The 24,886-nt window shown below is 36.8% G+C and overlaps 1 protein-coding gene across 3 annotated transcripts in view; it reads right to left on the minus strand.

Moving 5' to 3' along the window:
• The window catches only part of LOC149781421 (AP-2 complex subunit mu), an 85,055-nt gene that overhangs the window by 46,992 nt on the left and 13,177 nt on the right, over nt 1-24,886 (minus strand). For all 3 annotated transcript variants that reach the window (XM_089935510.1, XM_089935512.1, XM_089935511.1), the window contains one exon: nt 23,781-23,882. In XM_089935510.1, coding sequence (XP_089791636.1) covers nt 23,781-23,854 — 74 coding nt within the window. In that variant the 5' untranslated portion in view covers nt 23,855-23,882. The remainder of the gene's footprint in view (nt 1-23,780; nt 23,883-24,886) is intronic.

The raw sequence follows: 24,886 nt of genomic DNA on the forward strand, positions 1-24,886 counted from the left end.
GCCACAGAATTAATTTTTAGATGGGCATGGCTGTGATGCTGAGCATACATGGGCATATTAATTTGCTCACCCCTGCTCCAAATTCCCATAACAGCATCGGTAGCATCACTGTACTCTATGTCATAAATTTCTGTGTACACAATCTTGCATATAATTAAGCAAATTTAGGTCACCAAAATAATGTTGATAAATATTACTGAATGCTGCTAATCACTGCTGAGCAGAAGTTTCAAAATGGAGATGGTGGATTTGCAACATAAAGTACAATGATTTCTGAGTGTTGGTATTTCAAATGAGAAATTCTAGTGCTGGCATTTTATGACATGTATCTATCTACCACATAATAACAAAAACAAATACCATTTGAACCGTATTTAATCCATTAATTGATGCTAAATATCCTAATAGTCGTAAAATGTTTCATTCTTGTGCAATTTTCCTTATTCAGGACAAACTGCACATGTCAAAGAATGAATTGCTTTAACTTCATAAAGCCAAATATAATGAGCCTCTATCAAGAGGTTTAGGAAACAGACTCAAATGAAAAACTTAAATCATAAACCTTAGCACAAATTTTCCGTCCTTTAGACCCTTAACTTGAGGTAAAAAGAAGTGAATATACGTCAAAAAATTAACTGGCTTTGCTTCATCATAATCAATACTAAGTATGATCAGAATGTATCAAAGGAGTTAGGAAATATGTGCATATGAAAAACTACCCAAACCATAACAGACGATGCTATCAGTGCAGGTGGAAATGTGATATGTCTTGCTTACCCACAAAAGTGAGTTCAAAATGGTAATCAGAACTCTAAATATAGCACCATTAATTTTCTTGATTTACATTAAGTGATGACAGTATCATCACAACAGTTTCAGCCGAGATCTTTTAAATTTGTGGTCATGATTAAAATTTAAGCTAAGGACAATTACCAAGTCTTTATGGTACTTTACTGCATGGCAACAATATTAGGTTGTTGTGTGCCAAGGAAAGTGGAGTACACTGCTTGCCCAAGGGCATATCACAGTAGTCAACCCTGGGCTGATCCAACTGTAGGATTTGAACGCACACCCTTTCAATGATGAAAACAGCATAATAACCATTAAGTCACCACAGCAGTTTGATAGTATTCTTGTTGCTATCAAGCAATCATCAGTTTGTTTGTGCTTAAATAGTATTAACTTGAAAGCATACACTGATTTTATTGAGAAAGCATAAAATAGTTATCATAAAAATTATATATTTTTGTACATCAACATTTTGCATTTCACTGCACAAAATATGTTAGAACTGAAGATATGCTAAACTTTCATGATGCCAAAAGTATATTTTTTTTTTTACAAAGACTGTTTGGTAAAGCAAATAGTGAGTTGTCAAACACAAAATTTGTTCTCTGTGTTACGTTTCACTGTCGAACTCTAGTCCAACATACCTATCCGACCTCACCCATGTGTACACACCAGATGATACTTACACTCCTCTTCTGACAATCGTATACTCATTATTCCCACAATGAAAACAAAGTCATATGGAAAGTATTCTTTTGCATACCAGGGCCCAGCAACGTGGAATGAATTGCCCACTGAACTTAGACACAAAGACACAGTGATCACATTCAAGAGGGCTCTCAAAACTCACTTATTTTGACTGCAAGAACAAACTTAAAGACCTAATAATGTTTCCTACCTGAAATATTCTCAGCACGTTTTTTTTACATTTTTAAACGTTTTTCTAATTTCATGGTGATTGTTTTTGTAATAATATTATTATATGTTTTTTTATCTTATAGGTGTTGTCTAATGTTGTAAAGCGCTTAGAGCTTCTAAAGATTAGGAGCTATACAAAGTCCTCAATATTATTATTATTGTTAAAATTCTTTAAAAGAAAATTCCACTGACTGAATGATGTCAAACTACTGTTATACAAGTAATCTGTGGCAGATTATTTCATACAGTGTATTTAATAAATCAAATAAACTGTTACAAATTAAAGGTATAATTATGTAATCAATTGTTTAATAACATTTTTCCAGACATAATCTTTTAGTCCACGACTAAATTTGCAGAATTTTTTCATGAGAATAGTAACTATGTTACACAGAATGAACATATGAATAGTAACTTAGTTATACAGTACGAACATTTCTCAAAAGAATTTTGAAAACTTTAGCCCAGGCATAGCTGTAAGTTTTCTGGATTATATCCATCCAGAATCAAGCCCATCCCAATATGATTGCTTTGACTAGGGGTGTTAAACTCACTTGCTATGACAGGTCAGATTTGATATAAATGTACTTCACTCAGGCAATATGTATCTTGAACCATGATAGGCATACACATTTGACACTAACAAAAGGCCTGGTCTAACAAGTCTGGTGAGCTGTATATTTGATATCCCTGCCTTAATCTTCAAACTCCAAAGTTACCAAGTACATGTATCTACACAACTGATTCAAGTCCCTTATTTCATCTACAGTAAGATTATATTTTGAACAGTCAAGCAAGTACAAAAAATGTTTTATTTCCCAGGATAAGCTCTTACTCAATTAGCCATTACAGAAATATAAAACTTGACAATGTTAAGGACCAAAATTTAACCATGAGAATGGTTCTTTTCTGCAACTTATTATGTGACCCTTCTAACACCAATTGTAATTAATTATAAACTTAAATTAAGTTGCTGTATCTCTGGTATGCATTTATTAGTACACCCTCCCTTGATTGCTCATGCCCATACAACTTGTGAACCCATTTATAATGCAGGGTCAGTTGTATGAACTTAATAACAAAAGTCCCTTTAAGGAACTGATGCTTTAATGGGTTAAAATACTTCAAAGGATTCAAGATAAGAAAATTTCTTTCTTTTAAGGACTGTTCCAGTAAAACATAGACCCTCCGGGGGGAAGGCACTTTCAAATTCAACCAAGCCACAACAGAAGCAATTAAAAAAATTATGATCCACTGCCAGATGTGTTTTAATTGAAAAACACTGTCCTCTACAGAAGCATATTTTTTTAACATAATTTCTGGCAATGGGTTAGTGGGCAGTAGAAGTGATTTTAATATTGGGTTGGGAACAGAGGCAATTTAAATGACAGCTGGCTGGAGGTAATCTACTGAATTCTTATAGATCATATAATCTACTGCATATTTTTATTTGTACTCATTCATTATAATCAATCTTTTGTCCTTTTGTTTGTCTGCCAGCCAAGTATGTCTCTGATACTGTGAAATCACAACTTTTCATGGTGGCTTATTATTTGTAGATGTCATTGATCAGTCCCTTAATACCTACTAATTTAACATCCATGAATACAGATTTTATAATAGATATTTCTATTCTAATACAGAAATCATGAATTAGTATCCTTACTAAACTGTGTGTTTACTAAAGTGATCACTATGTCCTGCTATTTTTCTTTGTTCTCAGGCATGCTGCTTTTGATTAGAATAATAGTTAAATCTTGTATTGCTTTAAATGTGTGGTCAGATTCTATGATTCCTTGTTATTTTTTTCAATAAATGTTTTGCTAAATTTATAATACACGATTTATCAAGAAAAAAAAACACTGATGCCTGTGGAAGTGATGTTGCAATATTTCTGTCTACTTTTACACTGTATCATTTCTTGTAAGAACATATTTTTCAGTTACTGATGTCTTATTTTTATGCCTTGTTGCAAGACTAATATAAAGTTTAAAAAAATACAGAAAGTCAAACATTTTTATATCATAAGTTAGATTTTTAAAAATGGATGAAAGTCAAGGAATCATTTTTCCCAGAGTACTCATAAAGTCAATGACGTTGCAGTTAACTGTATTGTCAACAGCATCATCATCATCACTGATGGCCTAGCAGTAACATTCTGCACTTTCAATCCAGTTGTTCTATCTCCCACTTCTAGTCTTTCATATGAGATTTATACCTATGGCCTGAGGGGCTTTCATGGCAGAGTGGTATAAGATGATTGTCTTGTGATACAGATGTGAGGGGCTTCCATAGCAGTGGTACAAGATGCTTCATCTCAAAATGGTGTAAAGGCCATAATGATCTACCGAAACCCGAGATCTCGTGTCTAAATGACTTCGGCTGTTGGAGATGAACGTCAAATCAACAGAGGCTCCATGTGCCCAAGTGTACTAAGATGCTTGCTTTTACATCTCTTGCACGTCTCACAGAGTGAGTTTGTGTCACACTTAGGTTGGTGGTCTTTTGGGGTTCTTCCTCCGCCTAATATATTGTTAAAAAATCAAAAAAAAAAAAAAAAAAAAACCAAACTAAATCAACCAACTAATCAACTGTGGCAACAGCAGCAAAGGTACTAGTTAATCATTTTTGCCCAAGCTATACGATTTTGTAACTTTTGACTCCACTAATTTTTGTAGACCTTTGAATATCGTCAGTTATGCCTTTCTGACAGTTACCTAAAAGTCATCATCAGTTGGTACAAATGGATTTTTCATGGTGAGCGTATGAGATGGAAAAGTTTTGAGCAATCCTGCATCACACACTGCCAAAAAGTTTACATTTTAGCTCACTTAAATTTTCTCTAACAATGTTCATTGTTCCAACTAGAACTGTTATAACTTATTCAAGCTATATTCACCAATATCTGATGATATGCATCTGTAATAAATATTTGTAACAAAGTATGAGAATGCATCAATGTTTTTCAATGATGCATTTGAATTGAGCAACAACCACAATCAACAAACCAAGAAATAAAATTATTCACATCTCTCAGGCAGAAGTAGTGTATAATCATAATCTGCCAAAAGATTTTTCAATTTTTAAATTTGCCAAATATTTTTCCAACCATAGTGATTCAGTGGACATATTACCAAAATGGATAGAAACAGACCAGAAGGTTAAAATCGATTTGATAGATCTTTTAAGCAGCTAAATTCATATTGGTTCAGTTAATTGTACACCCTTTATTGTCTTCCTTTTAATGAAATTTCTTACTGAAGCTGAGAAAATAATGGTGCACACATAAAAAAGAGACACACTTCTACTCATTATTGTTTTTATTATACTTCTCCATTCTAGCCTGTTCTTATGATCTTGTCCCCCCACATACTGTTTGTCTTGTTTATGATATGTATCTAAATTTCTCACTTACTTTTCCTACTACTATACAAATGTTCTGTGATAATACATATCAGTGTGAAATGCAATGGGGAGACTAAATCCAAGATTGAAAACCTCTACATTTCTGGATGCATTCTGCTTGGATTCCATATTTCTGCACAAAACTCAAGAGTTCAGGACTCTGCACTAATTCAGTTCCCACTGTAAATTTGTGCAAACACCACGATATTAAAATTCAGTAACTTAAAATTTTGAGTGCTCATGATCAAATTTGTATCAGTACAGACACATCTATGACGACAGCTTTTGTGAAAAGAAAACCGTAACAGCCGCACCATTTTCTGGATCTATACAAATTTAAAATGTGTAATTTCAATACTGCACCAAAGAGTCAGCTGCTGATTTCAGTAATGAGTCGTCCAAACTCAGGTCTGTAAAGGGACGGAAATTATGTTAATAAAACAATGTCCCTCACTTTTTTCAGTTACAAGTAGGATAAGCTCTCAAAAGATTGTTTTTACTAAAATCTTACTTTTATTATCAACCAATCAGTGACAGTCAAATCCATATATCTCTATTTTATCTTCACTGATTTATAGTATGGTTCTCGTTCTTTCACATCTGCAGTAGTGCGAGTCCTTTAACAACTCTCAATGGTTGTAAGCCTTTTTCGACCATGCTGACTGGACACACTGTAAGATAATGTTCAAGTAACAGAAATACCATGGGATAACCAGAGACCAATAAAATCGAATAGTCGAGTTATCTCCCCTGCAGGGATGCTGCCAAGATTTCAGGATTTAATCTAAGTTTTGTGTGTGTGTGATCTCCAGTGAGGAAGAGATGGCAGGAGGAATAGCCATTGTTAAATATCTCCCTAACAGTAGGGTTGAGTACTGACACAAAAAATGTATTGCAATATATTGCAATATGGCATGTCTATATTGTGATATGTATCAATACGTATTGGTCATTGATAGCATTTATGACTTGAATGTTGATTTGGCACATTTTATACTGAAATAATGAGCAATTTCCTTGCATTTTATAAAAGAGGAAGAAGAAAATGAAACCATCTTCTGATCCTACTAAGAAGTCTGCTAACACCATTGATTTTCAGACCTTCTTGGGCAGCTAAATTTAAAGTGTGTGCATAGTAACCAATATGTGGGTTACATCCTGCTTCTGATGCTGCGACAGCCATGTTTGAAGCATCGTCAGTTATCGTTCCCCATTCAGTAACAGCTGACAACAGAAATGCAGCAATATTTGCACCTGTGTGACTCTCAAGTAGTGTCAGTGTTTGTAGCACATAACTCTGAAGTTTCCAATCAAGAGAAATAAAACATGCAGTTACTGTAACATACGATTTCATTGCTCTGCAAGTCCAACTGTCAGTGGTTAATGCAACTTTAGATGCTAAGTGCAAGTATGCTTTAAAGTATTCCTTGACACGTAAATACATATCTGGTATAATTTAAGAATCTTGGAGTAGACATGTCTAGATGGCACAACATATCGTGGATCAAGCACAGATGCCATATTTAAAAAGCCCTTGCTTGATACAACACTCTACGGCCACAAATCATGAACGATGAAACTAGCAATTGCACGAGTGATAGCTGTGGATCTTGATGCTGAAGAGTTGTATTCAGACTGCACACCTAGCATATCTGCAATCACTGGTTGTCGTTCTGAAACAATAGCATAGCTGCCAACCTTCCAGCCTCACAGCTAGTGAAAATAGGGATAAAAAGTTGTGAATTTGGACATGAATTAGTGAAAAATACCATGACAATAACTCCATCCACTCTGATCACTCCATCCACTCTGACCGTCAATACTACACTACATCAAGTTTGCAATATAAAACTAAAACCCTACATATATGCAGAAATATTTATTTATCAAGACATGATACTGTGGCAGACTTGAACTTCCTCAACTGCTTGATCGCAAATTTGTTTTCTAAACAGTTCATACTTCTTGCTTGCCTGCTGGTTGATCTTGGTGACTAAAATTGCTGACAAATTTTCTGCAGCTAAGAAGGTCCTAAAGTCTGTCTAATTTTTCCTCACAAGAGAAAATAGTCTTTCGCTGTCACTGTTGCTGTGAGGAATGCACAGGAGCTGCAGCACTTTTGGTTCTTCCATGGGAAAATATGGAAGCGATTTTCGAGTCCGGGAACATTTGTCAGAACAAATGTTTAGCATGGTCTCCAGCTGATAAAGGTAGATTGTGATCAACAAGAAAACTCACAAATAATGCTTCAGCGTTGGTAGCCTGCAGGTCTTCTGCCAATGGTTTAAAATATTCCTGAGCTGAAATCTGCAAATTCTTAATTTTCCCAACTTCTAAGTGTTTTTTGCAACCGACGTGCTTCCTCACATCGTCTCTGCGATGGCACACTGAGTTGCAAAAAATATGATGAATATCAATGTTTAATGGCAGAATGCACTGCCAATTTTTGATATATTCCAAATTAAACTTCACTTTTTGAGTAATACATTTCTTTTTCCTTGGTGGTGAAGACATTTTCAAGATCTTACATGCGATGCTGAACAGTAACTCAAATCGGTGTTGGTGACGCATGTGCAGAGCAAAATTCCGGTTAGCCCCCAGTTTCTCTCAAAAGCATTTGTAAAACTGCTCTTATACATATAGATTAAAATAGGCTAAAATGCTTGCTACCGGGCCAACTGTACTAATCAGCTGTAGAGACCAGCAGTACCGGACCGTTTCGGCAACTGCGAATATCACGACTAGCGCTTAATGGGAAATTGGTTATTTTATTAAAGATTTAAAATAATTGAGGATTGGAGAATTCATGAATTTCTGGCTTGCGGCGTGAATCCGTGAATCGCTGAAAAAGTCGTGAAATTCACACCAAATTCGTGAGGGTTGGCAGCTATGCAATAGGTACACTTTTAATGGAACCTTCGGCTGTTGCATTAGAGGTTGTGTCACTCTGTAGCACAGTACTTATGGAAAGTACTGATGAATGGTGACACCGTAAATGAGTCGAGAGATTTGTCATACCACCTGCGTGCTTGATTTAAGTTTTGAACATATTACACACAGCGACAGTTTTGTCAATTGCATTAGTGCTAAACTCCCCTTTTAGTGAAAGAGAATTCCAAACAGGACTCTTTGCTCTTGGGTTCTTCACTAGCTCATACACAGAAGCCATCATTTTGGTAACTACGTTAAGCCTATTAGAAGACACTGGTGTGCTCAGAGCTAGTTCCGGATGGGCTAATGTTGGTGAAGAAGAAAAAACAGTATACCGGTATTACTATACTTGTATCACGATATACCGTTTCGGGTATTTTGTATCGCATTTTACTGGTAAATCGGTACATCGTGATACCCTTACCTAACACAAATATCTGTCACTCTTTCTTACTGTTCCACTCTGTTAAGGCTCTACTGAAATCAAAATTCTTGAAGAGATGTCATCTCTAGTTGTATAGCGATTATTACTGTGATGTCATTGGGCATGGTCACGTGGTTGTGGTGGGATTTTAGTTGGGATGGCAGAAAGACCATAGGCTTACTCCATATTTGACAGCTAATTACGATGTTGTTAAAAGAATTAAAAATTTTCTAACAATTCAGTTGGACTCAGATACTTTATTCAAAGTCAATGAACAGGTTCTAAAATTGATGTGTTTATTTTGGAGCTATGTTCCTCCATCACATTCAAGATTTAGATATACCAAAGGTGAAATTAGTACAGTTGCATCCTAAACTACTATTGTTGCTACTTCAAATGTTATTTGATGTAAGACTTTAAAGAAGAACTCGTAGCTTCAGTGATTTTGGCATTAAAAAAATTAATTTCTTCTCAAACAACTCAAACTGGTGCAGATTACATTGTTTTTTAATGATACTATGAGAATTCTTGATGTGTTAAAATGGCGCAAAAATCTAACATCATCAGATCAGAAAATTACTGCCACTGGGAAAATACTGATAGGAATATACAGAAATAATGATATTATTATTTAAGTAGAATATGTGGTGACAATATGAGTGCTAGTTCTACAACGTTGCAAAAATACATCTTGTACAACTATTATGTTGTTTCTAACAACACTGTAACATGGCAATTTCTGCCCACTTTTTCTTTAGTCCCTTGTTAATTAATAGTTTTAGATTTTACAATACTAAGCACATTTTACCTTTTGACAATAACCCATCATTACAAATATTTAGATTGCAAGAAAATAGAACTTACAATTTTATTAAAGCACTGGTACCAGTAAGACTAAAGGAGATAGTTAAAAAAAGAATCAGGATGAACAGATTAGTAGTGTAGTAAAGAATCCATATATCAGAATGACATCAAGTATTTTTTCATCAATTTCATCATAGTTAATGACGCTGCTTAAAAATGTAGTGTACTAGATAATAGACTTTTTTAGTTATCCAATTTGTAATACAAACACCAAACGATGGCTTGGAACCAAATGACAAAAGGCCTGCAGAAAATACCACCATGATCAAAATATACATAGGAAAAACTGAATACAAACCAGACATATTTTATCCATCTTGCTTTGAGTTTACACAGATCAGTCAGTCTCTTATGCTTAATGTCATTTAATTTTTGCACACAGAGAGCATGTACTTCATTTGGTCATACATCTGCATAATATAAAGGTTTGTCTCTTTATTCTTTTGTTGGCATAGTGATTCTGCTAACTAGAGATCTACACACACTTAATTATGTTGTATGGGGATTCTCTGATGTTCCCTATGAGCATTATTCTGTTAATTGTTTCTGAATTTAATATGATCCTCCTTCTCTTTGTACAAATATTATTCTGTGCTGTGAACTCCTTTCATTGCCTGCTGTCTGAAATGCATATGCATAACTAGCTTGAACAAGTTAGTGTTCTTTATGGTGGTGCAATTTTCAAGTGTGCAGTTCAGCGCTAAATACAAGCAGACGATAGCAAAGAAATGGACAATTTTATTGTGCCACGGTAAAATTAGATTAGTAGCGTAGATACTGCTAATTATCTAATTGTAAAATTGTGTTCAATATTTTATGCACACTCAAGTTTGTTCGGATCTTACCTTTCGGTCAATGGTGAAATCCAAGACTATCCGAATGCAAAATGGCACTTCTAGATGGCTACTGTCCAGATGTCAAGAACGGCGAAAAATTATTGCATTTTCTCCATTATATCACAAATTGAACTAAGTGTGTCAAGCTGTTTTGAAAATTGAACTATTCTTGATTACGACTGGCCTAAGTTGGAAATTAGCAGACGCAATTAGGATAAACTAGCAGTGTTGGAACTACCGAGAGGTGCAGACCGGTGTCTTCCCTTGTGTTATATTGTTACAGGTTAGAACCCCCATCCCTTGATTTTCTTTGCAACGAGCCCATGTGACTGAAAACGTCATCTGAGGACAAACTGTGTTGTGATTCAGCCATTCTGGTTTCCTGTTTGGCCCTTATTCAAAACATGCATTTGTAAAACTTCCATGATGAAAGTATGGCTAAACCTACCATAAAGTGCTTGTTCCAGGGCCAATGAACCAATCAAATTTAGTTTAACAGCCATTCATGTCAAACCGAAGTATCCAGATATCTGTATGTTGCATCAAGCGCTGTGAGACAGCTGCTGCAGCGCAAATTACGTTGGAAAATATCACTTTTAAAGTTAAAAGTTTAATAAAAATTGCATACTGCGCAAAGGACATTTTTTTAATATCCGTGATGACGTAATTTGCTGAACGTGCATCACTGCTTTAAAAGTAGGCGAATTCGTAGAAATTATGTGCACTCATGTGTACAGTGGCATCATTTTCTGACCCAATGTTTTATTCACGTTAGACCGCTAGGAGGGGGTTAGATGTGATTTTAAATATATATTCAGGGTTTCTTTTTTTCTTTTTCTGACAACCCCACCAGCGATTTCTCATTTTGTTAACACAACCCACAACAGAAGTGATTTTCCTAACCAACCTTCCACTGTCAGAATCAAAATGGTTTGAAACACAACCTCCTACATAAGTTTTTTTGAAGTGCCACCCCGGAGGGGGGGGGGATATATGTTTTACTGGAACAGCCCTAACTGACAGATGTTGAAACCATCTCTAAAATTCCTCAGTGATAACAAGAATTTCAAATTAGCTGCTGCGATACATGTAATGGATGTTAGCCTGGCACCATTTTTATTTCAGACAAAGTGAGCATCATTCAGTATTTTAAAAAAATCTGATAGCCTGATGCCCAAAGCCCCTCCAATTTTAGATCGGGTCCATCCTGTATTCTAGCTCATCCTGTATTCTAGCTCATCGCGCTTGTCAACAAAAAAATTATAATTTGCCTGAGGAAACTTTGATCACATTGATGAAATGTGTAGATGTATTTTCAAGATGTTGACATACCTCCATTAACATGGAGCAATCTAAATCAGATCATCACTGTCCTACATGGAACTGAGATCTCATTTTAATTAAATTGATGCAAGGCACAACATGCTAAAAATACAATTTTGTACTTCAAACCCTTTGTCACTGTTGTTTCAAGAAAACACAATTCTCAGTTATCTTCTAAAACAGAAGGAGAAAAAACACCACTTTCAGTATATGTCCGTTACATGTAGCATGTTTAAATGGTAAACAGTCATGATTGGTGCTGGTGTAAAACTATTCCTTGGGCAGTTTAAAGGCAAAGAGGTCAGGTATACACCATCATTTCACATATTATTTAATTGGCTGACAAGATCTAGTGAGATGTCTTGAAGACTGCAGTGTGTGAGCCCATTGTGCTCATTTGCATAGGCAGAATCAGGAAGTGGAACCCAATTATAGGTAAATCAAAGAGATGCTAAGCGTACAATCTACTTCGGCCCAAAAAAAAGGGCTTAAGGGCTGATAGCCTTTGTTCCGGCTCACACAGGAAGGAAGAGGCATTTGTGATTGCCATGACTTATCTGTGTGTTTATAGTGCTCAAGAACACAAACAAGATCTTGCATGGCTGCTGTTCTTGTCTGTCTATGGAAGAGAGCAAGTAAATGATGATTCTGTATTTACTAACAGATGGTAACCTATTTTGGGCTACAAAGCCTGGTTGTGTCAAAAGAACCATCAAACCCTCCAATCTAAACCGAAGAGAGTTCAGTTCAACATAAAGGGCATGCAGCTTGCTTGCCTTGCATGCGGAAGCTAAAGCTATCTGGAAAATATGACTTACATGATGTTGACTTTAGTAAAGTGTAAGCTAGAGGCTCGAATGGATTTGAATCAAGCCATGTTTTAACCCATGGAGACAATGAGGGATTTTGGTTGACGAAGACCAAAAATGTCTAAAAGAGCTGATAGGTCTATATCGTGCCCACAATTTTGTCTGCTATGATGCCAGAATGTGTCCAATATCATACAGCAGTAGCCTTTGATAGAGATTGGGGCCAAATGTTTCTCCTCAAGATGCCAGAGAAAAATATTGGTCAGTTGAGGGATGGTATTGTTGGTATGGAACCAGTCTCTGAAAACACCACTTTCCCTCGTAAGCCTTCAGAGTGGTGGGTCTCTGGCTCTCGAGATTCTCTCCACAACATTACTGAAGGATTAAATTATTTTTCTCAGAAAAAGGCACTGATAAGAGAATAGTGTGTAGAAGAAAAACATGTTCCAGGCAGGGAAGGATCACACCATTTGCTGGAGAAGATTCCAGTTGGTCTGAATCTTTCTGGGCATATCATTCACTAGAATAAGTACACTGGTAACCCAGGACTTGTCCCAACTGCGTGGGGCTATCAGAATCATCTTGCCATTCTGACCCCATAACTTCTGCATTATTTTCTGTCTCAGCACCATATGAAGGGAAGTAATTGCCCACAACCCATCCAAAATGACTGACAGTGCACCCATGGTCCAAGCTTTTGGGTCTAGACTGGAGAGACAAAGGTGGGTAGCTTGTGATTTCACCTTCTCGCAAAGAGGATGATCACCAGACGTCCCCAGAGTGTGAAAATCTGATTCAAGACTGTTTAATTGGCAAGACCTTTCCAAGTGAAGGACTTGACCTCTTCTGGGCAGAGAGTTGACCAAGACATTGAGTCTGTCAGGAATGTGTCTGATTAGTATGTTGATATGGAGATTGTTACACCAACATAGAAACTGCCATGTGAACAAACTTTTTGGTGGTTTTTGGTGCCTCCCTGTTTGAGATGAATCACCACCAGAGTTGTCTGACCTAATGAGTTGCCTCAGAGTTTGACCTTTTCAGAAGTGAACAGCCTTCATTTCTAGGATGATGAACTGTAGAGGCCATTCATCTGTCTCCTTTGTGTCATGAACAATAGCAAAGGTTGGCAACAAGCGGGCATCTCAAATGTGCACACTGACGACAGTACCTACTGTTATTTCCAAGTGGGGCTTCTCCAGCAGAATTCCCATGATCAGCCAACCTGGGTTTCACCAATGACACAGGAATGATTGAATCTCGAGTGTGCTCATGACTGTTTGATCAAAGGGTCTTGAGAAGGGGCACCAATGTGCTCATCATGGCCACATAAAAAAGACAGCCATGCGGGATCAACCCAGCTGCTGCACTGAATAAACCAGAATTGCAATACTGTCTTGCTGAAATCTAAGTCCTGCTGGAATGGACTTGACAAGCTTGACAATTCTGATTATGAGAACACGAGGAAGTTGCACCTGATTCTGCTTGCCATCTGGTTAAAATGCCATGTCCAGAGGTCTGACTTTCCCAGTTCACTAGAAAGCCTGGATGTAAGAGAGAGATTGTTCCTGCCTTGGGGAAGAATAGAACTTACCATATTTTTCTGGAGGTTGTCATCCAGGAACGCTGTCATTGCTCTAGGTGACACTGACCGCAACAGGGTGACAACATAATCCTTAATCTCAGTAAAAGCCCAAGTCTGACACGGGGTGGATAGGGATATGAAAATATGCGTTGGTCAGTCAACGACGGCATACTCGTCCCATCTAACGGAGAGGTGGATTGAACTTGCCATCTCCATCCTGAATTGGGTGAGGTGACATGATGGGTCTCAACCTGCTGTTTGCTTTCTGAAAAAGAAATTGACTTGAATAAATCCCAAGGATTGTGGAGTTTGCACAAGTTCCACCATCTGTTTTTTGTTTCCTTTTTGATAAGCAGCCATATCTCTGTTGTAGAAAGGGGAGGGAGTTGGATGAACTAAACACGAAGCCCCTCTGGAATGACCTGGATCACCCACCCATTTTAAGGGAAGAGGGAGAGCCAGTGAGCCCAAAAACGCTGGAGTCATCCACCCATGTGTAGGCTGCCTGCCAGAAATGGGGAAGGTATGACAATCTTACGGTTTGGAGGTTTGAAGGAGGCAAAAATCAGTTTTTTTTTCAGCCTCTAAACAATCACCTCCTATCTTGGTTAGCGTCCTGGCATTGGGTTGAAATTGGTATTGATGCATATCTGACTGAGGAAATCCCCAATCTCAGGACTGCTGAGCATTCCTTTACACTGGCAGGGGCAGAGACGGTCCAAACACTTGTGCAGGACAATGGCAAATTGGAAGGGCTGTTTCTGAGCTGCTTGCCTGTGAACTTCTTCAATTCATCAGTTTAAGCTACACTGTAATCCTGAGTAGTGGTTGGGGTGGAAAGCGTTCCAAAATACCCAAAACCCAATAGGTTTCCTTGATGTTGGTTTGAAAGCCAATCGGATCTGAATTAATAAGATGGGTTTGCCAGTGTCTCAAAGCACTCACAGTGCAGTGGGTCCTTGCCTGGGTTGGCTTGTAGTTCTGTACAAGTCATGCTGGGTAGTACTGATGACAATGGCCAGTCATGTTTGGCAATGTCACTACCTCTCCCTTGAGGGTAGGTAGTGAGTAATCTAAAGCCAGACAAAGCCATCACTGCTGGCTGGGCTGAATGGTGTGGTTGGCCCAGGTGCCTTAGGTTTATAATATGGTCCGTCAATCACAGGTGAGCAGACATTCCTAAGGCCTGGATAAACTGACAGATTTCTCATTGAAATTTCCAGTATAATAGTTATAAAATGCCAATGGCTTCGGTAGTCAGACGGATCTATCATTAAAATCCCCACATGAACTATTTGGCAGTGCCATTTCAAAAGGTTCCAATGCTGGGACATCTGGACTGCGAGTGTTGGCTGTATGGCTAGATATGCTGCAGCAGTAATAATGCATCAGGACCTGCTTGAACCCCATGTGCCCTGACTTACGCACACTGGACTGACTAAAAATGGGATGTACTTCCCAATGAGTCAGTATCACCTACAATAAACCGTAGGTTGTCTTCCTTGATTTTTTCATTCTTTCCTTACCTTCAATGCCGAATGGACTATTGCTTTGAAACTGCATTTCATGCATTTAGTAAACATATCTCCTGAAACAACACAAGAGAAAACAAAGCATAGATTAGCAAATTAGGCTGTGACTAACTAGCTAAACACACAGATTAGCAAATCAGTATGTGATTAAATAGCAAATATGGTAGCCCCCACTTCCTCTGACTATGTATTACAGACATTGCATATCATAGACAGTGTATATTTAGTATAAACAACAGTCAAGATAGACTTCCATACCCTGAAGTTGTATATACAGTATTTAAATGACATTTTGTTGAAACAACACAAAAACAAACAAAAAGTTAAAGCTGAAACTGCATAAAAATCACTAAGTCGCTAAAACACTGCCATGTCTAACAGAGAAGTGAAAGTGTCATATCAGAAACATATGACCTTGTTATAAACTTACGCACAATGCTTAGTTAATAATTAAACCATAATTGTATCAAAACAGTGTGAAATATGAATAAACTAAGCATAAATATCAAACAGCACTAAGAGCTCCACAATGGATAGAGTAAGTGAACAAAGCCAAAGGCAAGCTAACTTATAATTAACTTGTATAAGCTCAATGATAGTGTGGTGGGACGGTGGTTTTAAAAGATAAAGTCCCCAATGGTGACATATCAACTCAAAATTGGCAGAAATTATAAAGTAATACATACAACCTACAGTAGATCAATAAATCCTCACAACAAATCCAAAAAGAAAAGCTGGATGGGCCTATATGAACACAAAATGCATAGACTGTCAGAGGACGAACTGTATGATATGAGCCCTGCACAGCAGTGAAAGACAAAAACAAACCAAACCTGGTGGTGCCAAGGGGAATAATGGGCAAGAGCTATTGCCCTTTGTCTATTGAAATAAACAGGGTTGGATTTGTGAGGTAGCTGGCTGATATTCCTAACATAATGTGATTGGAGAACATATTCAAAGAAGAAATCTATTGCTTAAAACCCTATGTTGATATAGCCATCCATCTGGAGTAAAGATAACTTTTTCAATATATGAATTTTCATTAGGAGTAGTATAAACAAGATTGTCCATTAAAGTAAATGTGAATTATGTCAGGCCAAGGAAACGTCTTACTCCATGCTCTAAGCTAAGCATAACACATAGTGTTCCATGTGAAATATCAGTTCTAATAACTTCTAGCACTCTGCTGAATCTCATTACAATCTTCGCCAATTTGCCCCAAAATACTTATCAAATCTACAAACAGCATTTTGTCTAACTCTCAACATGTCTTGATTTTCAGGTCACATGCACTGCTTATTCGGCTACACTTGGAAATGAACACAATAATGAAAGATAAAGTTGTTAATTTGATGTACTCTTACACAAAAGTACATCACTGGGTCTTTCTGCCTCTGAATTCAGTCATTGTAAATATCAGTACATTTTTCCACCACTCTGCAGCGAGTCAAGTCTTTGAATTTGCCGCCAAGCTATCAGGTCATGTTTTTCAGATGTACTCTTACAATGACTACATGTATATCTGGGGGTGTTTCAGTCACTGAATTTTCTCATTGTAAATATCATCACAGCTATAATGGTCATCTGATCAACACATTTTCCCACTCAGCAGATGGTTGAAGCAAGACCGGCAAGTCCTTGAATTTGCCATCTGGCAAATGTGTGCATACAGGGGACTCCTGTATAAGTGATTTCATGCGTCCCAAGTAAAAAAAAATTGCATCCAATACATGCGATTAAATGTTTCCGAGACCTCTGATAAGAGGTATTCTGATGAACACCCCATATCAATATAACTTTCTGTTCAAGTAGTGTTAAGATTGAGGCTGCGATGGTGGCCATAATGGATGTCAGATTGGCATAATTTTTATTTAGGATCAGCTTGACCAGGAGTCTCAAACACATGGCCCACATGCAGCCCCCATGCTGTATCCTGTGGCCCTCAAATTGACTGGCACCATAAGGTGTCATTTGAGATAACAGTGGTGGTGCAGCCTGCAGGCCATCAAAAATGCCCTCAGTGTGGTTTGAGTTTGAGACCCCTGAGCTAGACATCATAATAAATCTTTTAGTGAAAAACCCATGCTGTAGGAGTAGCTATAACAAGACTTTTAAGACAGCTGTAGTGATGGCCATCAGACCATGACCAATTTTATTTAGCACAAACTAGACATCATAAGAAGTCTGTGTGAAAACCCTATGTTGATATAACCAGCCATTCAGACAGTGGTGACAACAAGATTTTCAAAATGAATGCCTGGGTGGATATAATACTGTATGTCAGACTGGCACCATTTTCATATAGGAAAAACAAGACATCATAGATGTCTTTGAGGAAAGCCAATATTGACAGGATCATCCATTCAGCAGAAGTAGCAGTAACAATATTTCCAAGCTGGCTGCCATGGCAGCCATATTGAACACCATATCAGCACCATTTTAATTTAGGACCAGCTAGACAAAATAAGAAATCTTTTAGAGAAAAGCCCCATTTCAAAATTTATTCATTCTGGAGAAGTAGCAGTAACAACATTTTCAAGATGGCTGCCCTGGTGCTCATATTGGTCATCTGCATCAGCAACATTTTCATTCAGGAACAGACATCATAGAAAGTCTTTTCACTGAAAATCGTTTGCTGATATGCCCCATCAATAGAAGCTACAAGAAGATTTTCAGGATAGCCACTGTGGCTACCAGACTGCCTATCCAAGCAGCACCATTTTCATTTAAGACCAAGTATGCCATGGTTTGAATGTGTTTCCATAAAGTTTCAAATCAATCATCCAAATAGTTTAAGAGGAATAGCAATAACAAACTTGTGCTAATGGACAGACCAATGACAAATAACAGGTCATCCCATAAACACTTCTCGTCTATGACCAGTAGACCTACAAGCAAATGATAACCCTATCACAAGTAGAGCTAAAAGCAAATGAAAAACAAACCAGTAGAAAGAACAGACTTTCAATGAACAAAGTTGGCAATATTCTCAGCAAAACATCATTTTCATTAAAGTGAAACACTGATCAGCCTTGGATCAGTGCTTAAGTGATAACATGAGTAGTTAGAAATTTCAGTTGACCACCATATGTTTTCACATGCCCTTTCATGCTGGGTGTGTGAAAGCTGAGAAGTGAATTCCCCATCCAAATAAGAAAGGGAGAAGTCAAAGAATCCCAGGAAGAAATGAAATAAATATAATAATCATTCAGAAATATGTAAAACAATTTTGTTACAATTTAAAATATCAATAAATAATCTTAATTGTGGTGAACAGAAATATTTTTCAATGATATTCACAAAATTAAAGTATTCTGTCCATGAACACTATGGTAACAGCAATTCTGGAGTTTTGTTACTGATCTAGGTAAACACCTTTTACACACACCCCCCATGACTTTGTTCTCGCATCATGTACACAAGCCCACAGAGCAAAGTTACCATGAATTGCCACTGCAAGAGGAAAGTTATGTGGGGTAGAAGACTAAATCTGAAATTAAACAAACAGGTATTATCTTTCTACCTGATTATGAAACCATACGCGTACAGCTCCATAAGTGAACTTCTTATACAGTGCTTATGTCAGGCCTATATTAATGTAGAGATTGCTTTTGTGTAAAACAAACACACCACTACATATACAGGATTACTGATCATGTCTATACTCTGTATTAAATATTCTTGTTTTCTTGTGTGAGAATAATTTGTATTGATTGCAGCTAATTTTGCAGAGACTATGTGAGAATATGATATTAAACAAATACTGTGGGATACATAATAATGGCAAAAACTTCATTTATTGAGGTGTATAGTATTTTAAAAGAATTTCTGACAGTGTAACTAAATCATGAATCATATTACCTGAATAATGGAGTGTCTGTAATTTCACAGAAAAGATGAAATCACTATTTCACTTTTAAGCATCAAACAGATTTTTCAGTGGGGTTTCAAAAGATGGTGATTCTTGATAAATTAAATAACCCACAAATTGTATTGGAAGAATGACATCAACTCAGTCAAGCTTATGACCAAAAGAATGAGAAGTCATTGCATGATATTGTGCAGGAAAATTTCAAAACACTGATGTTAGCTGGTTCACCAGTGAGTGAACCTAGGAATGAAGGTATTGAAATGAGTAGTAAAGACAGTGACATTGAAATGTGTGCTAAAACAGTAATGAACAAAGTAAATTTGAGAGATTTCAATGGCATAACAATGGCATTCACACTTGATTTCTATCTACACTGTACAGTTTTGCAGAAGCTGAGCAGTGCAAACTATAGGATAATTTCTCCAAAGCTACATCTTTTCTTCTGAAATTTACAAGCACTTGACCATGTCTGACGTGATCAGTTAAAATGTGCATAGTCTGGCCATGTTTGACTGGGCAATACTCAGTGATGGGTCATTCGAGCTCATCTGGGCTAAACTTAATTCATGGAAATTCTATGCAAAATTGCAAAATATTTGTATGATGATTCATAAAAAAACAAGAGGCGTTTATTTGCAAAAGCCTGATTTATGCTTTCAAATTACCAGAAACATCACTGCCCGGTGGACTATGTAAAAATTCATACCATCAACCTCAGCTTATTATTCACATGCCACCATATGTACATAAGATAGAACAGTGGCAAATGGAAAAATGAACCAAGCAGATAAAGTTTCCACATATATTTAAAAAGGTCAATGACAATTGGATACAATAAATGCAAAGGTATATGCCTTGGAAAATATTAGCTGTGAGGCTGAACATGCCATTATAAATACTGTAAATTGCATTTGCTCATGTTATGTGTTGGTGTCAGTGCTTGACCATGCCTTAAATGTGGCATTAGACTAAGGTCACATAATGAGCTTTGTCAAACACGCAGATCCATTCTCTATTATTGCACACATGCTGGTGATGACTCACTGAACCTGTTGTTTCGAAAAACCCATCAACATCTACACCATTCAGGACAAAAAGAAAAGCAATTGCAGTTTCAGATCAATGTAGAGTAAAAATGACAAATTTACTTACAGAATATGCAATTAGTTGAAAAGTTTCCTTATATACCAGTGTGCTGTGTACCAGCTCAAGCGACTATTGCAAGAGCATGGGATATGAATGCCAAGTGGAAGGAGACAAGCTGAGATACTTGTAATGTTAAGACTTTCCCCAGATGAGCCACGTATGACTGAAGCAAACAGCAGTGCAGTATTATATCAAAATTCTTACATAGGCCAGGTAGGCCAAAATAGCACAGGTGGTTGGCAATGAATGAGTGTTGCTGTCATCTTAAAGCTGTTATTGCCACTGAGGCTGAAACAAAAGCACAACAACTGCCAGTTCCTGAGTTTGAGTTATATAAAGGTCATGGCAATTTACAAGATTATCAGACAATTATCACCATCAAATTTTAACCTGGTAAAGATGCTGTGAAACTTGTTTTAATGACATGTCCTAGCATTGTAATAATATGAATCAGCAGGCACTTCCAAAGTTAGATGGAGAACAATTTCCATGTACATCAGATTACTGCGGCGATCATAATATGTTTAAAAGAAGAAGCCCATGGATTCATTATAAAGTGATTCCAATGTAATCTTAAATTGTAAAGACACAGAGACCAATAATGAGGAAACTGACACAGCTTAGCAAAGTCTTGAGATGTTGCAATAATTCTCAAATGCAGTGTCAGGACAAACTGTGGATATATATGTGGAAGTTCAAATGCAAATTTCTGCATTAAAACCTTTATATGTGTTAAATTATATTGAAACACCAAAGCAAGTTCTATGGTGAGCAGTGATCAATGTAAAAAAACAAGCACGATCATTATTTTGAAGGGGCCCTCTTGGGCCGTAGCAAAGGCAGTCATGCATTTTCAAGGTGTCTGTGAAGAAGAACCTGCATCAAGTATCCGCCATAAGTGGGAAACCACAAGTGTTAACCTGGATTTAACAACAGGACATGGCAAACATTGGGTTGCACACATGGCAACATTGGCATCTTTTATATTTTGTCTCATATGGCTTGCACCACAAACTTTTGCTATTACTGTACCCAGGGTAGTGGGAAACCACTTTTTTTACTCAACACTGCAGTTTCAAACTTGGCTGACTGGCCTCATATGTGGACATCTTGTTGCTGAAACACTGTGCACTCAAGCATTCACCAACACCATGTACAGATGCTGACTTTGCATTTGTCACTTGGAAAGTATGCTCAATAGTATCTGAAACAGTTGCTACAATGCACACACTAGTGCAGCCCTGATACGGATCTGACAAGGTTTGCCACCAAAGCCAATCTGACTATTCAGACAGCTTGTTGTTGACATCAACCTTTTGAACATTCAGTATAATGTACCTCATCATTCATACATATACATAGTGTGTATACTCCATAACAATATGAAATGAAGCCATCCTCGCAGGATATAGAAAAAACTTTGGGCAGGCAAACTGGTCTGTTTAATGGCTGAATAATTGTTTTAAAATCACATTGAAATAACTGTCAATAAGGCATTTTTCCAATGAAGCTATTCGTTTCTATGTGAAATTTACATTTATTTTTAAGATGCCAAACCAGTTTGAGATCATTAACATTATTCCAACTGGTTTCAACAATCCTTTACATGTATGCGAACACATTGTGTATTATATCACTGCTTCATGCTGTTGAGTAGCCTTGTTCCCTGATTGCTTTGGTCTCTACCATTGTGGAATGCAATGCAGGGACAATAACAAGCAGGGAATCTGACTATCTATTGATTCAAATTTACAAACAAGATTCCTTTTGTCAAAAACAGAACAAATCATTTGGTTCGTGAAACAGCTGTCTATGTCGAAAAGCATGTTTTAAAAATTGTTCTATTAGTCAAATAATATCTAGCAGTGGTGCATTATGTGGCAGCCATGTAGTATGATGTCCCATCCACATTATCCTGTCACCAGGCTGACTATTCCTAGCACTAAACTCTTAATGCTAAGTGGCTAGCAAGGCAGCTATTAGTACCAATTTTAAAAGTCTTTGGCATGATTCAGCCTGGGTTCGAACCCACAATCTCCAACATCCTTGGCGGACATTCTAACTATTAGGCTACAGAAGCAGTTACTTGACAAAGAAAAACTTATTTATTTGGTGTTTATTTATAAAACTATATATATATATCGGTAATACTTAATGATTAATCATGCGTATTTGGAAGCAATTGTTTTATATCTGGGACGCAGAAAATCACGTACGCAGGTGTCCTCAGTACGCATACAACAGCTGGACGGCTAATTCAAAGGCTTGCCGGTCCGGCTTCAAAAAACTTGCAGAGTGGGAAATTATGGTCATCAATAAATCAGTTTAGCTGTGCTGATATTTACAATGAGAGAATTCAGTGGCTGAAACACCAATATGTACATTTTGTCATTATAAGAGTACCTCAGAAGAACATGATACAATAGCTGGTTGGCAAGTTCAAAGACTTTTCCTAGCAGCTGAGTGGTGGGAAAATGTGATGATATTTACAATGACTAAATTCAGTGGCAGAAAGACCCAGTGACATACATATGGTCATTATAAGAGTACATTAAATGAACAACAGCAAATTGAAGAAGATTGTAAAGAGATTCAGAAGAGTGCTAAAGTTGCTGTAACTGATAGGTCACAAGGAACAGTAGCCATATGAAAGAAAGTGTGATGCCTTGCTTAGTGCTTTGAGTATGACCTTTGCTTGGCAAGACACACCGGTAATTCAGTCTCACTCTAATGGTATATGTCAGTGGTGTAAATAATTTGTAAAATTAAACTTAATGGCAAACATTGGTTCTTCTCATCTGGAAATTTAGGCACTTCATGTATGCCCAATAGGCTTCTGGGTATGGGACTCCTATTTTTCCCAAAAGGAGTCTTAAAATCCAAGTGAAACTTCTGTATATATATATATATATATATATATATATATATATATATATATATATATATATATATATATATGTGTGTGTGTATATGTATATATATGTGTGTATATATGTGTATATATATGTGTATATATATAGATGTATGTGTGTATATATATATATATATATATATATATATATATATATATATATATATATATATATATATATATATGATAACGAGGAGATAAAAGCCTTGCCAAACCTAATAATGGCAAAAAAAAAGACCAGTGCTTAACAGGTTTCATTGGTGTCAAAAGAGTGTATTACTGCTCCCTACCAACATTCCACCAGTTGACCAACCCATCAAACTTCAACACAAAACACTAATATATATTGAAGCTGATTCCATCACTCTGGTATCTAGCAATGCATGTAAAACAAAGGAATGTAAATCAGACTATAACAAGAAATACGTATAGCTACCCAATGTCGTCTCTATACACTCGGGAGATCAGCACCTCTCCCTTGTGGTTGTATATGAAAATGCCTCCAATCATCTCCTTGTCATCACTTTATCTAGGTCATCTGCAAAAAGTACACAGGATTTAAATGTATAAATAGGGAACAATTCAGCTTACAGACCAATTAAAGTTACATTAGTGCACAGCAGGAGGTACTCAGGCAATATCAATGGTAAGTACCATTAAATCATTAAAATTAGCTTACCCCCCCCCAATAAAAGTACATTTCATTATCAGCAATAAATATTCTGTAGCTATTATATAAGTACAGTGTGACGCCACTATAACACATGCATTGAGGTCCACAGAACCCGACTGTATTATAGACTGAACTGTGCTATAACCAACCAAGTTCATTAGCTGAAGAAAATGATGGATTTACATAAAATATTTCGGGGGGGGGGGAGAGTTAATAACAGTGGAAGCAAAATTATGTGCTTTTAATTAAAAGAAGATAAGCTAGCCTGAGAAACACTTGTATATTAACCAACTTATATTTGTGTAGTACAATCCATAATCTGTTATGTATATAAGAAATCCATAAATTCAAATATAGATCACATTATAAAATTCATATACTACTCACATCCCATTAGAAAACAATACAAAAATTGGTAGTCCTAGTTTTGATCTATATCCAATTGTCACTAAACAATTCACAGAAACTGATGCAAATAACATGTGGCTATAGTTGTTTTCATGTACATGTACTTAAATTGGCCTTTCATCTTGCTGAGGATACCCAGGGAAGAAGGCTAGGGAAATTAAAATGTTTATAAAACGTCTTTGCAAGAGACCCCATCTTCAATTTTTAATGTGACCAAAAACAAAATGTTTTTCCTTCAAAAATGAAACATTCATGCACAATAATCATGTTCCAGACACTTTCAAAAATGCAACAATCCATCAGATTCCTTTCCTTTATTTAAATTTGGTGCTGACTTCCTTTGAAAGTTTTTTGGGGTTTGTTTTGGTCATTAAAGATTTTTGTGTTATTGAAGTTACTGCTAAATGAGAGCTATGGAGGACCAAACAGACTGAGACTGAATTTTTATATATTTCAGAACG

This window comes from Sinohyriopsis cumingii, chromosome 15 (genome assembly GCF_028554795.1).
Source record: "Sinohyriopsis cumingii isolate HCF-2022 chromosome 15, ASM2855479v2, whole genome shotgun sequence".
NCBI lineage: Eukaryota > Metazoa > Mollusca > Bivalvia > Unionida > Unionidae > Sinohyriopsis > Sinohyriopsis cumingii.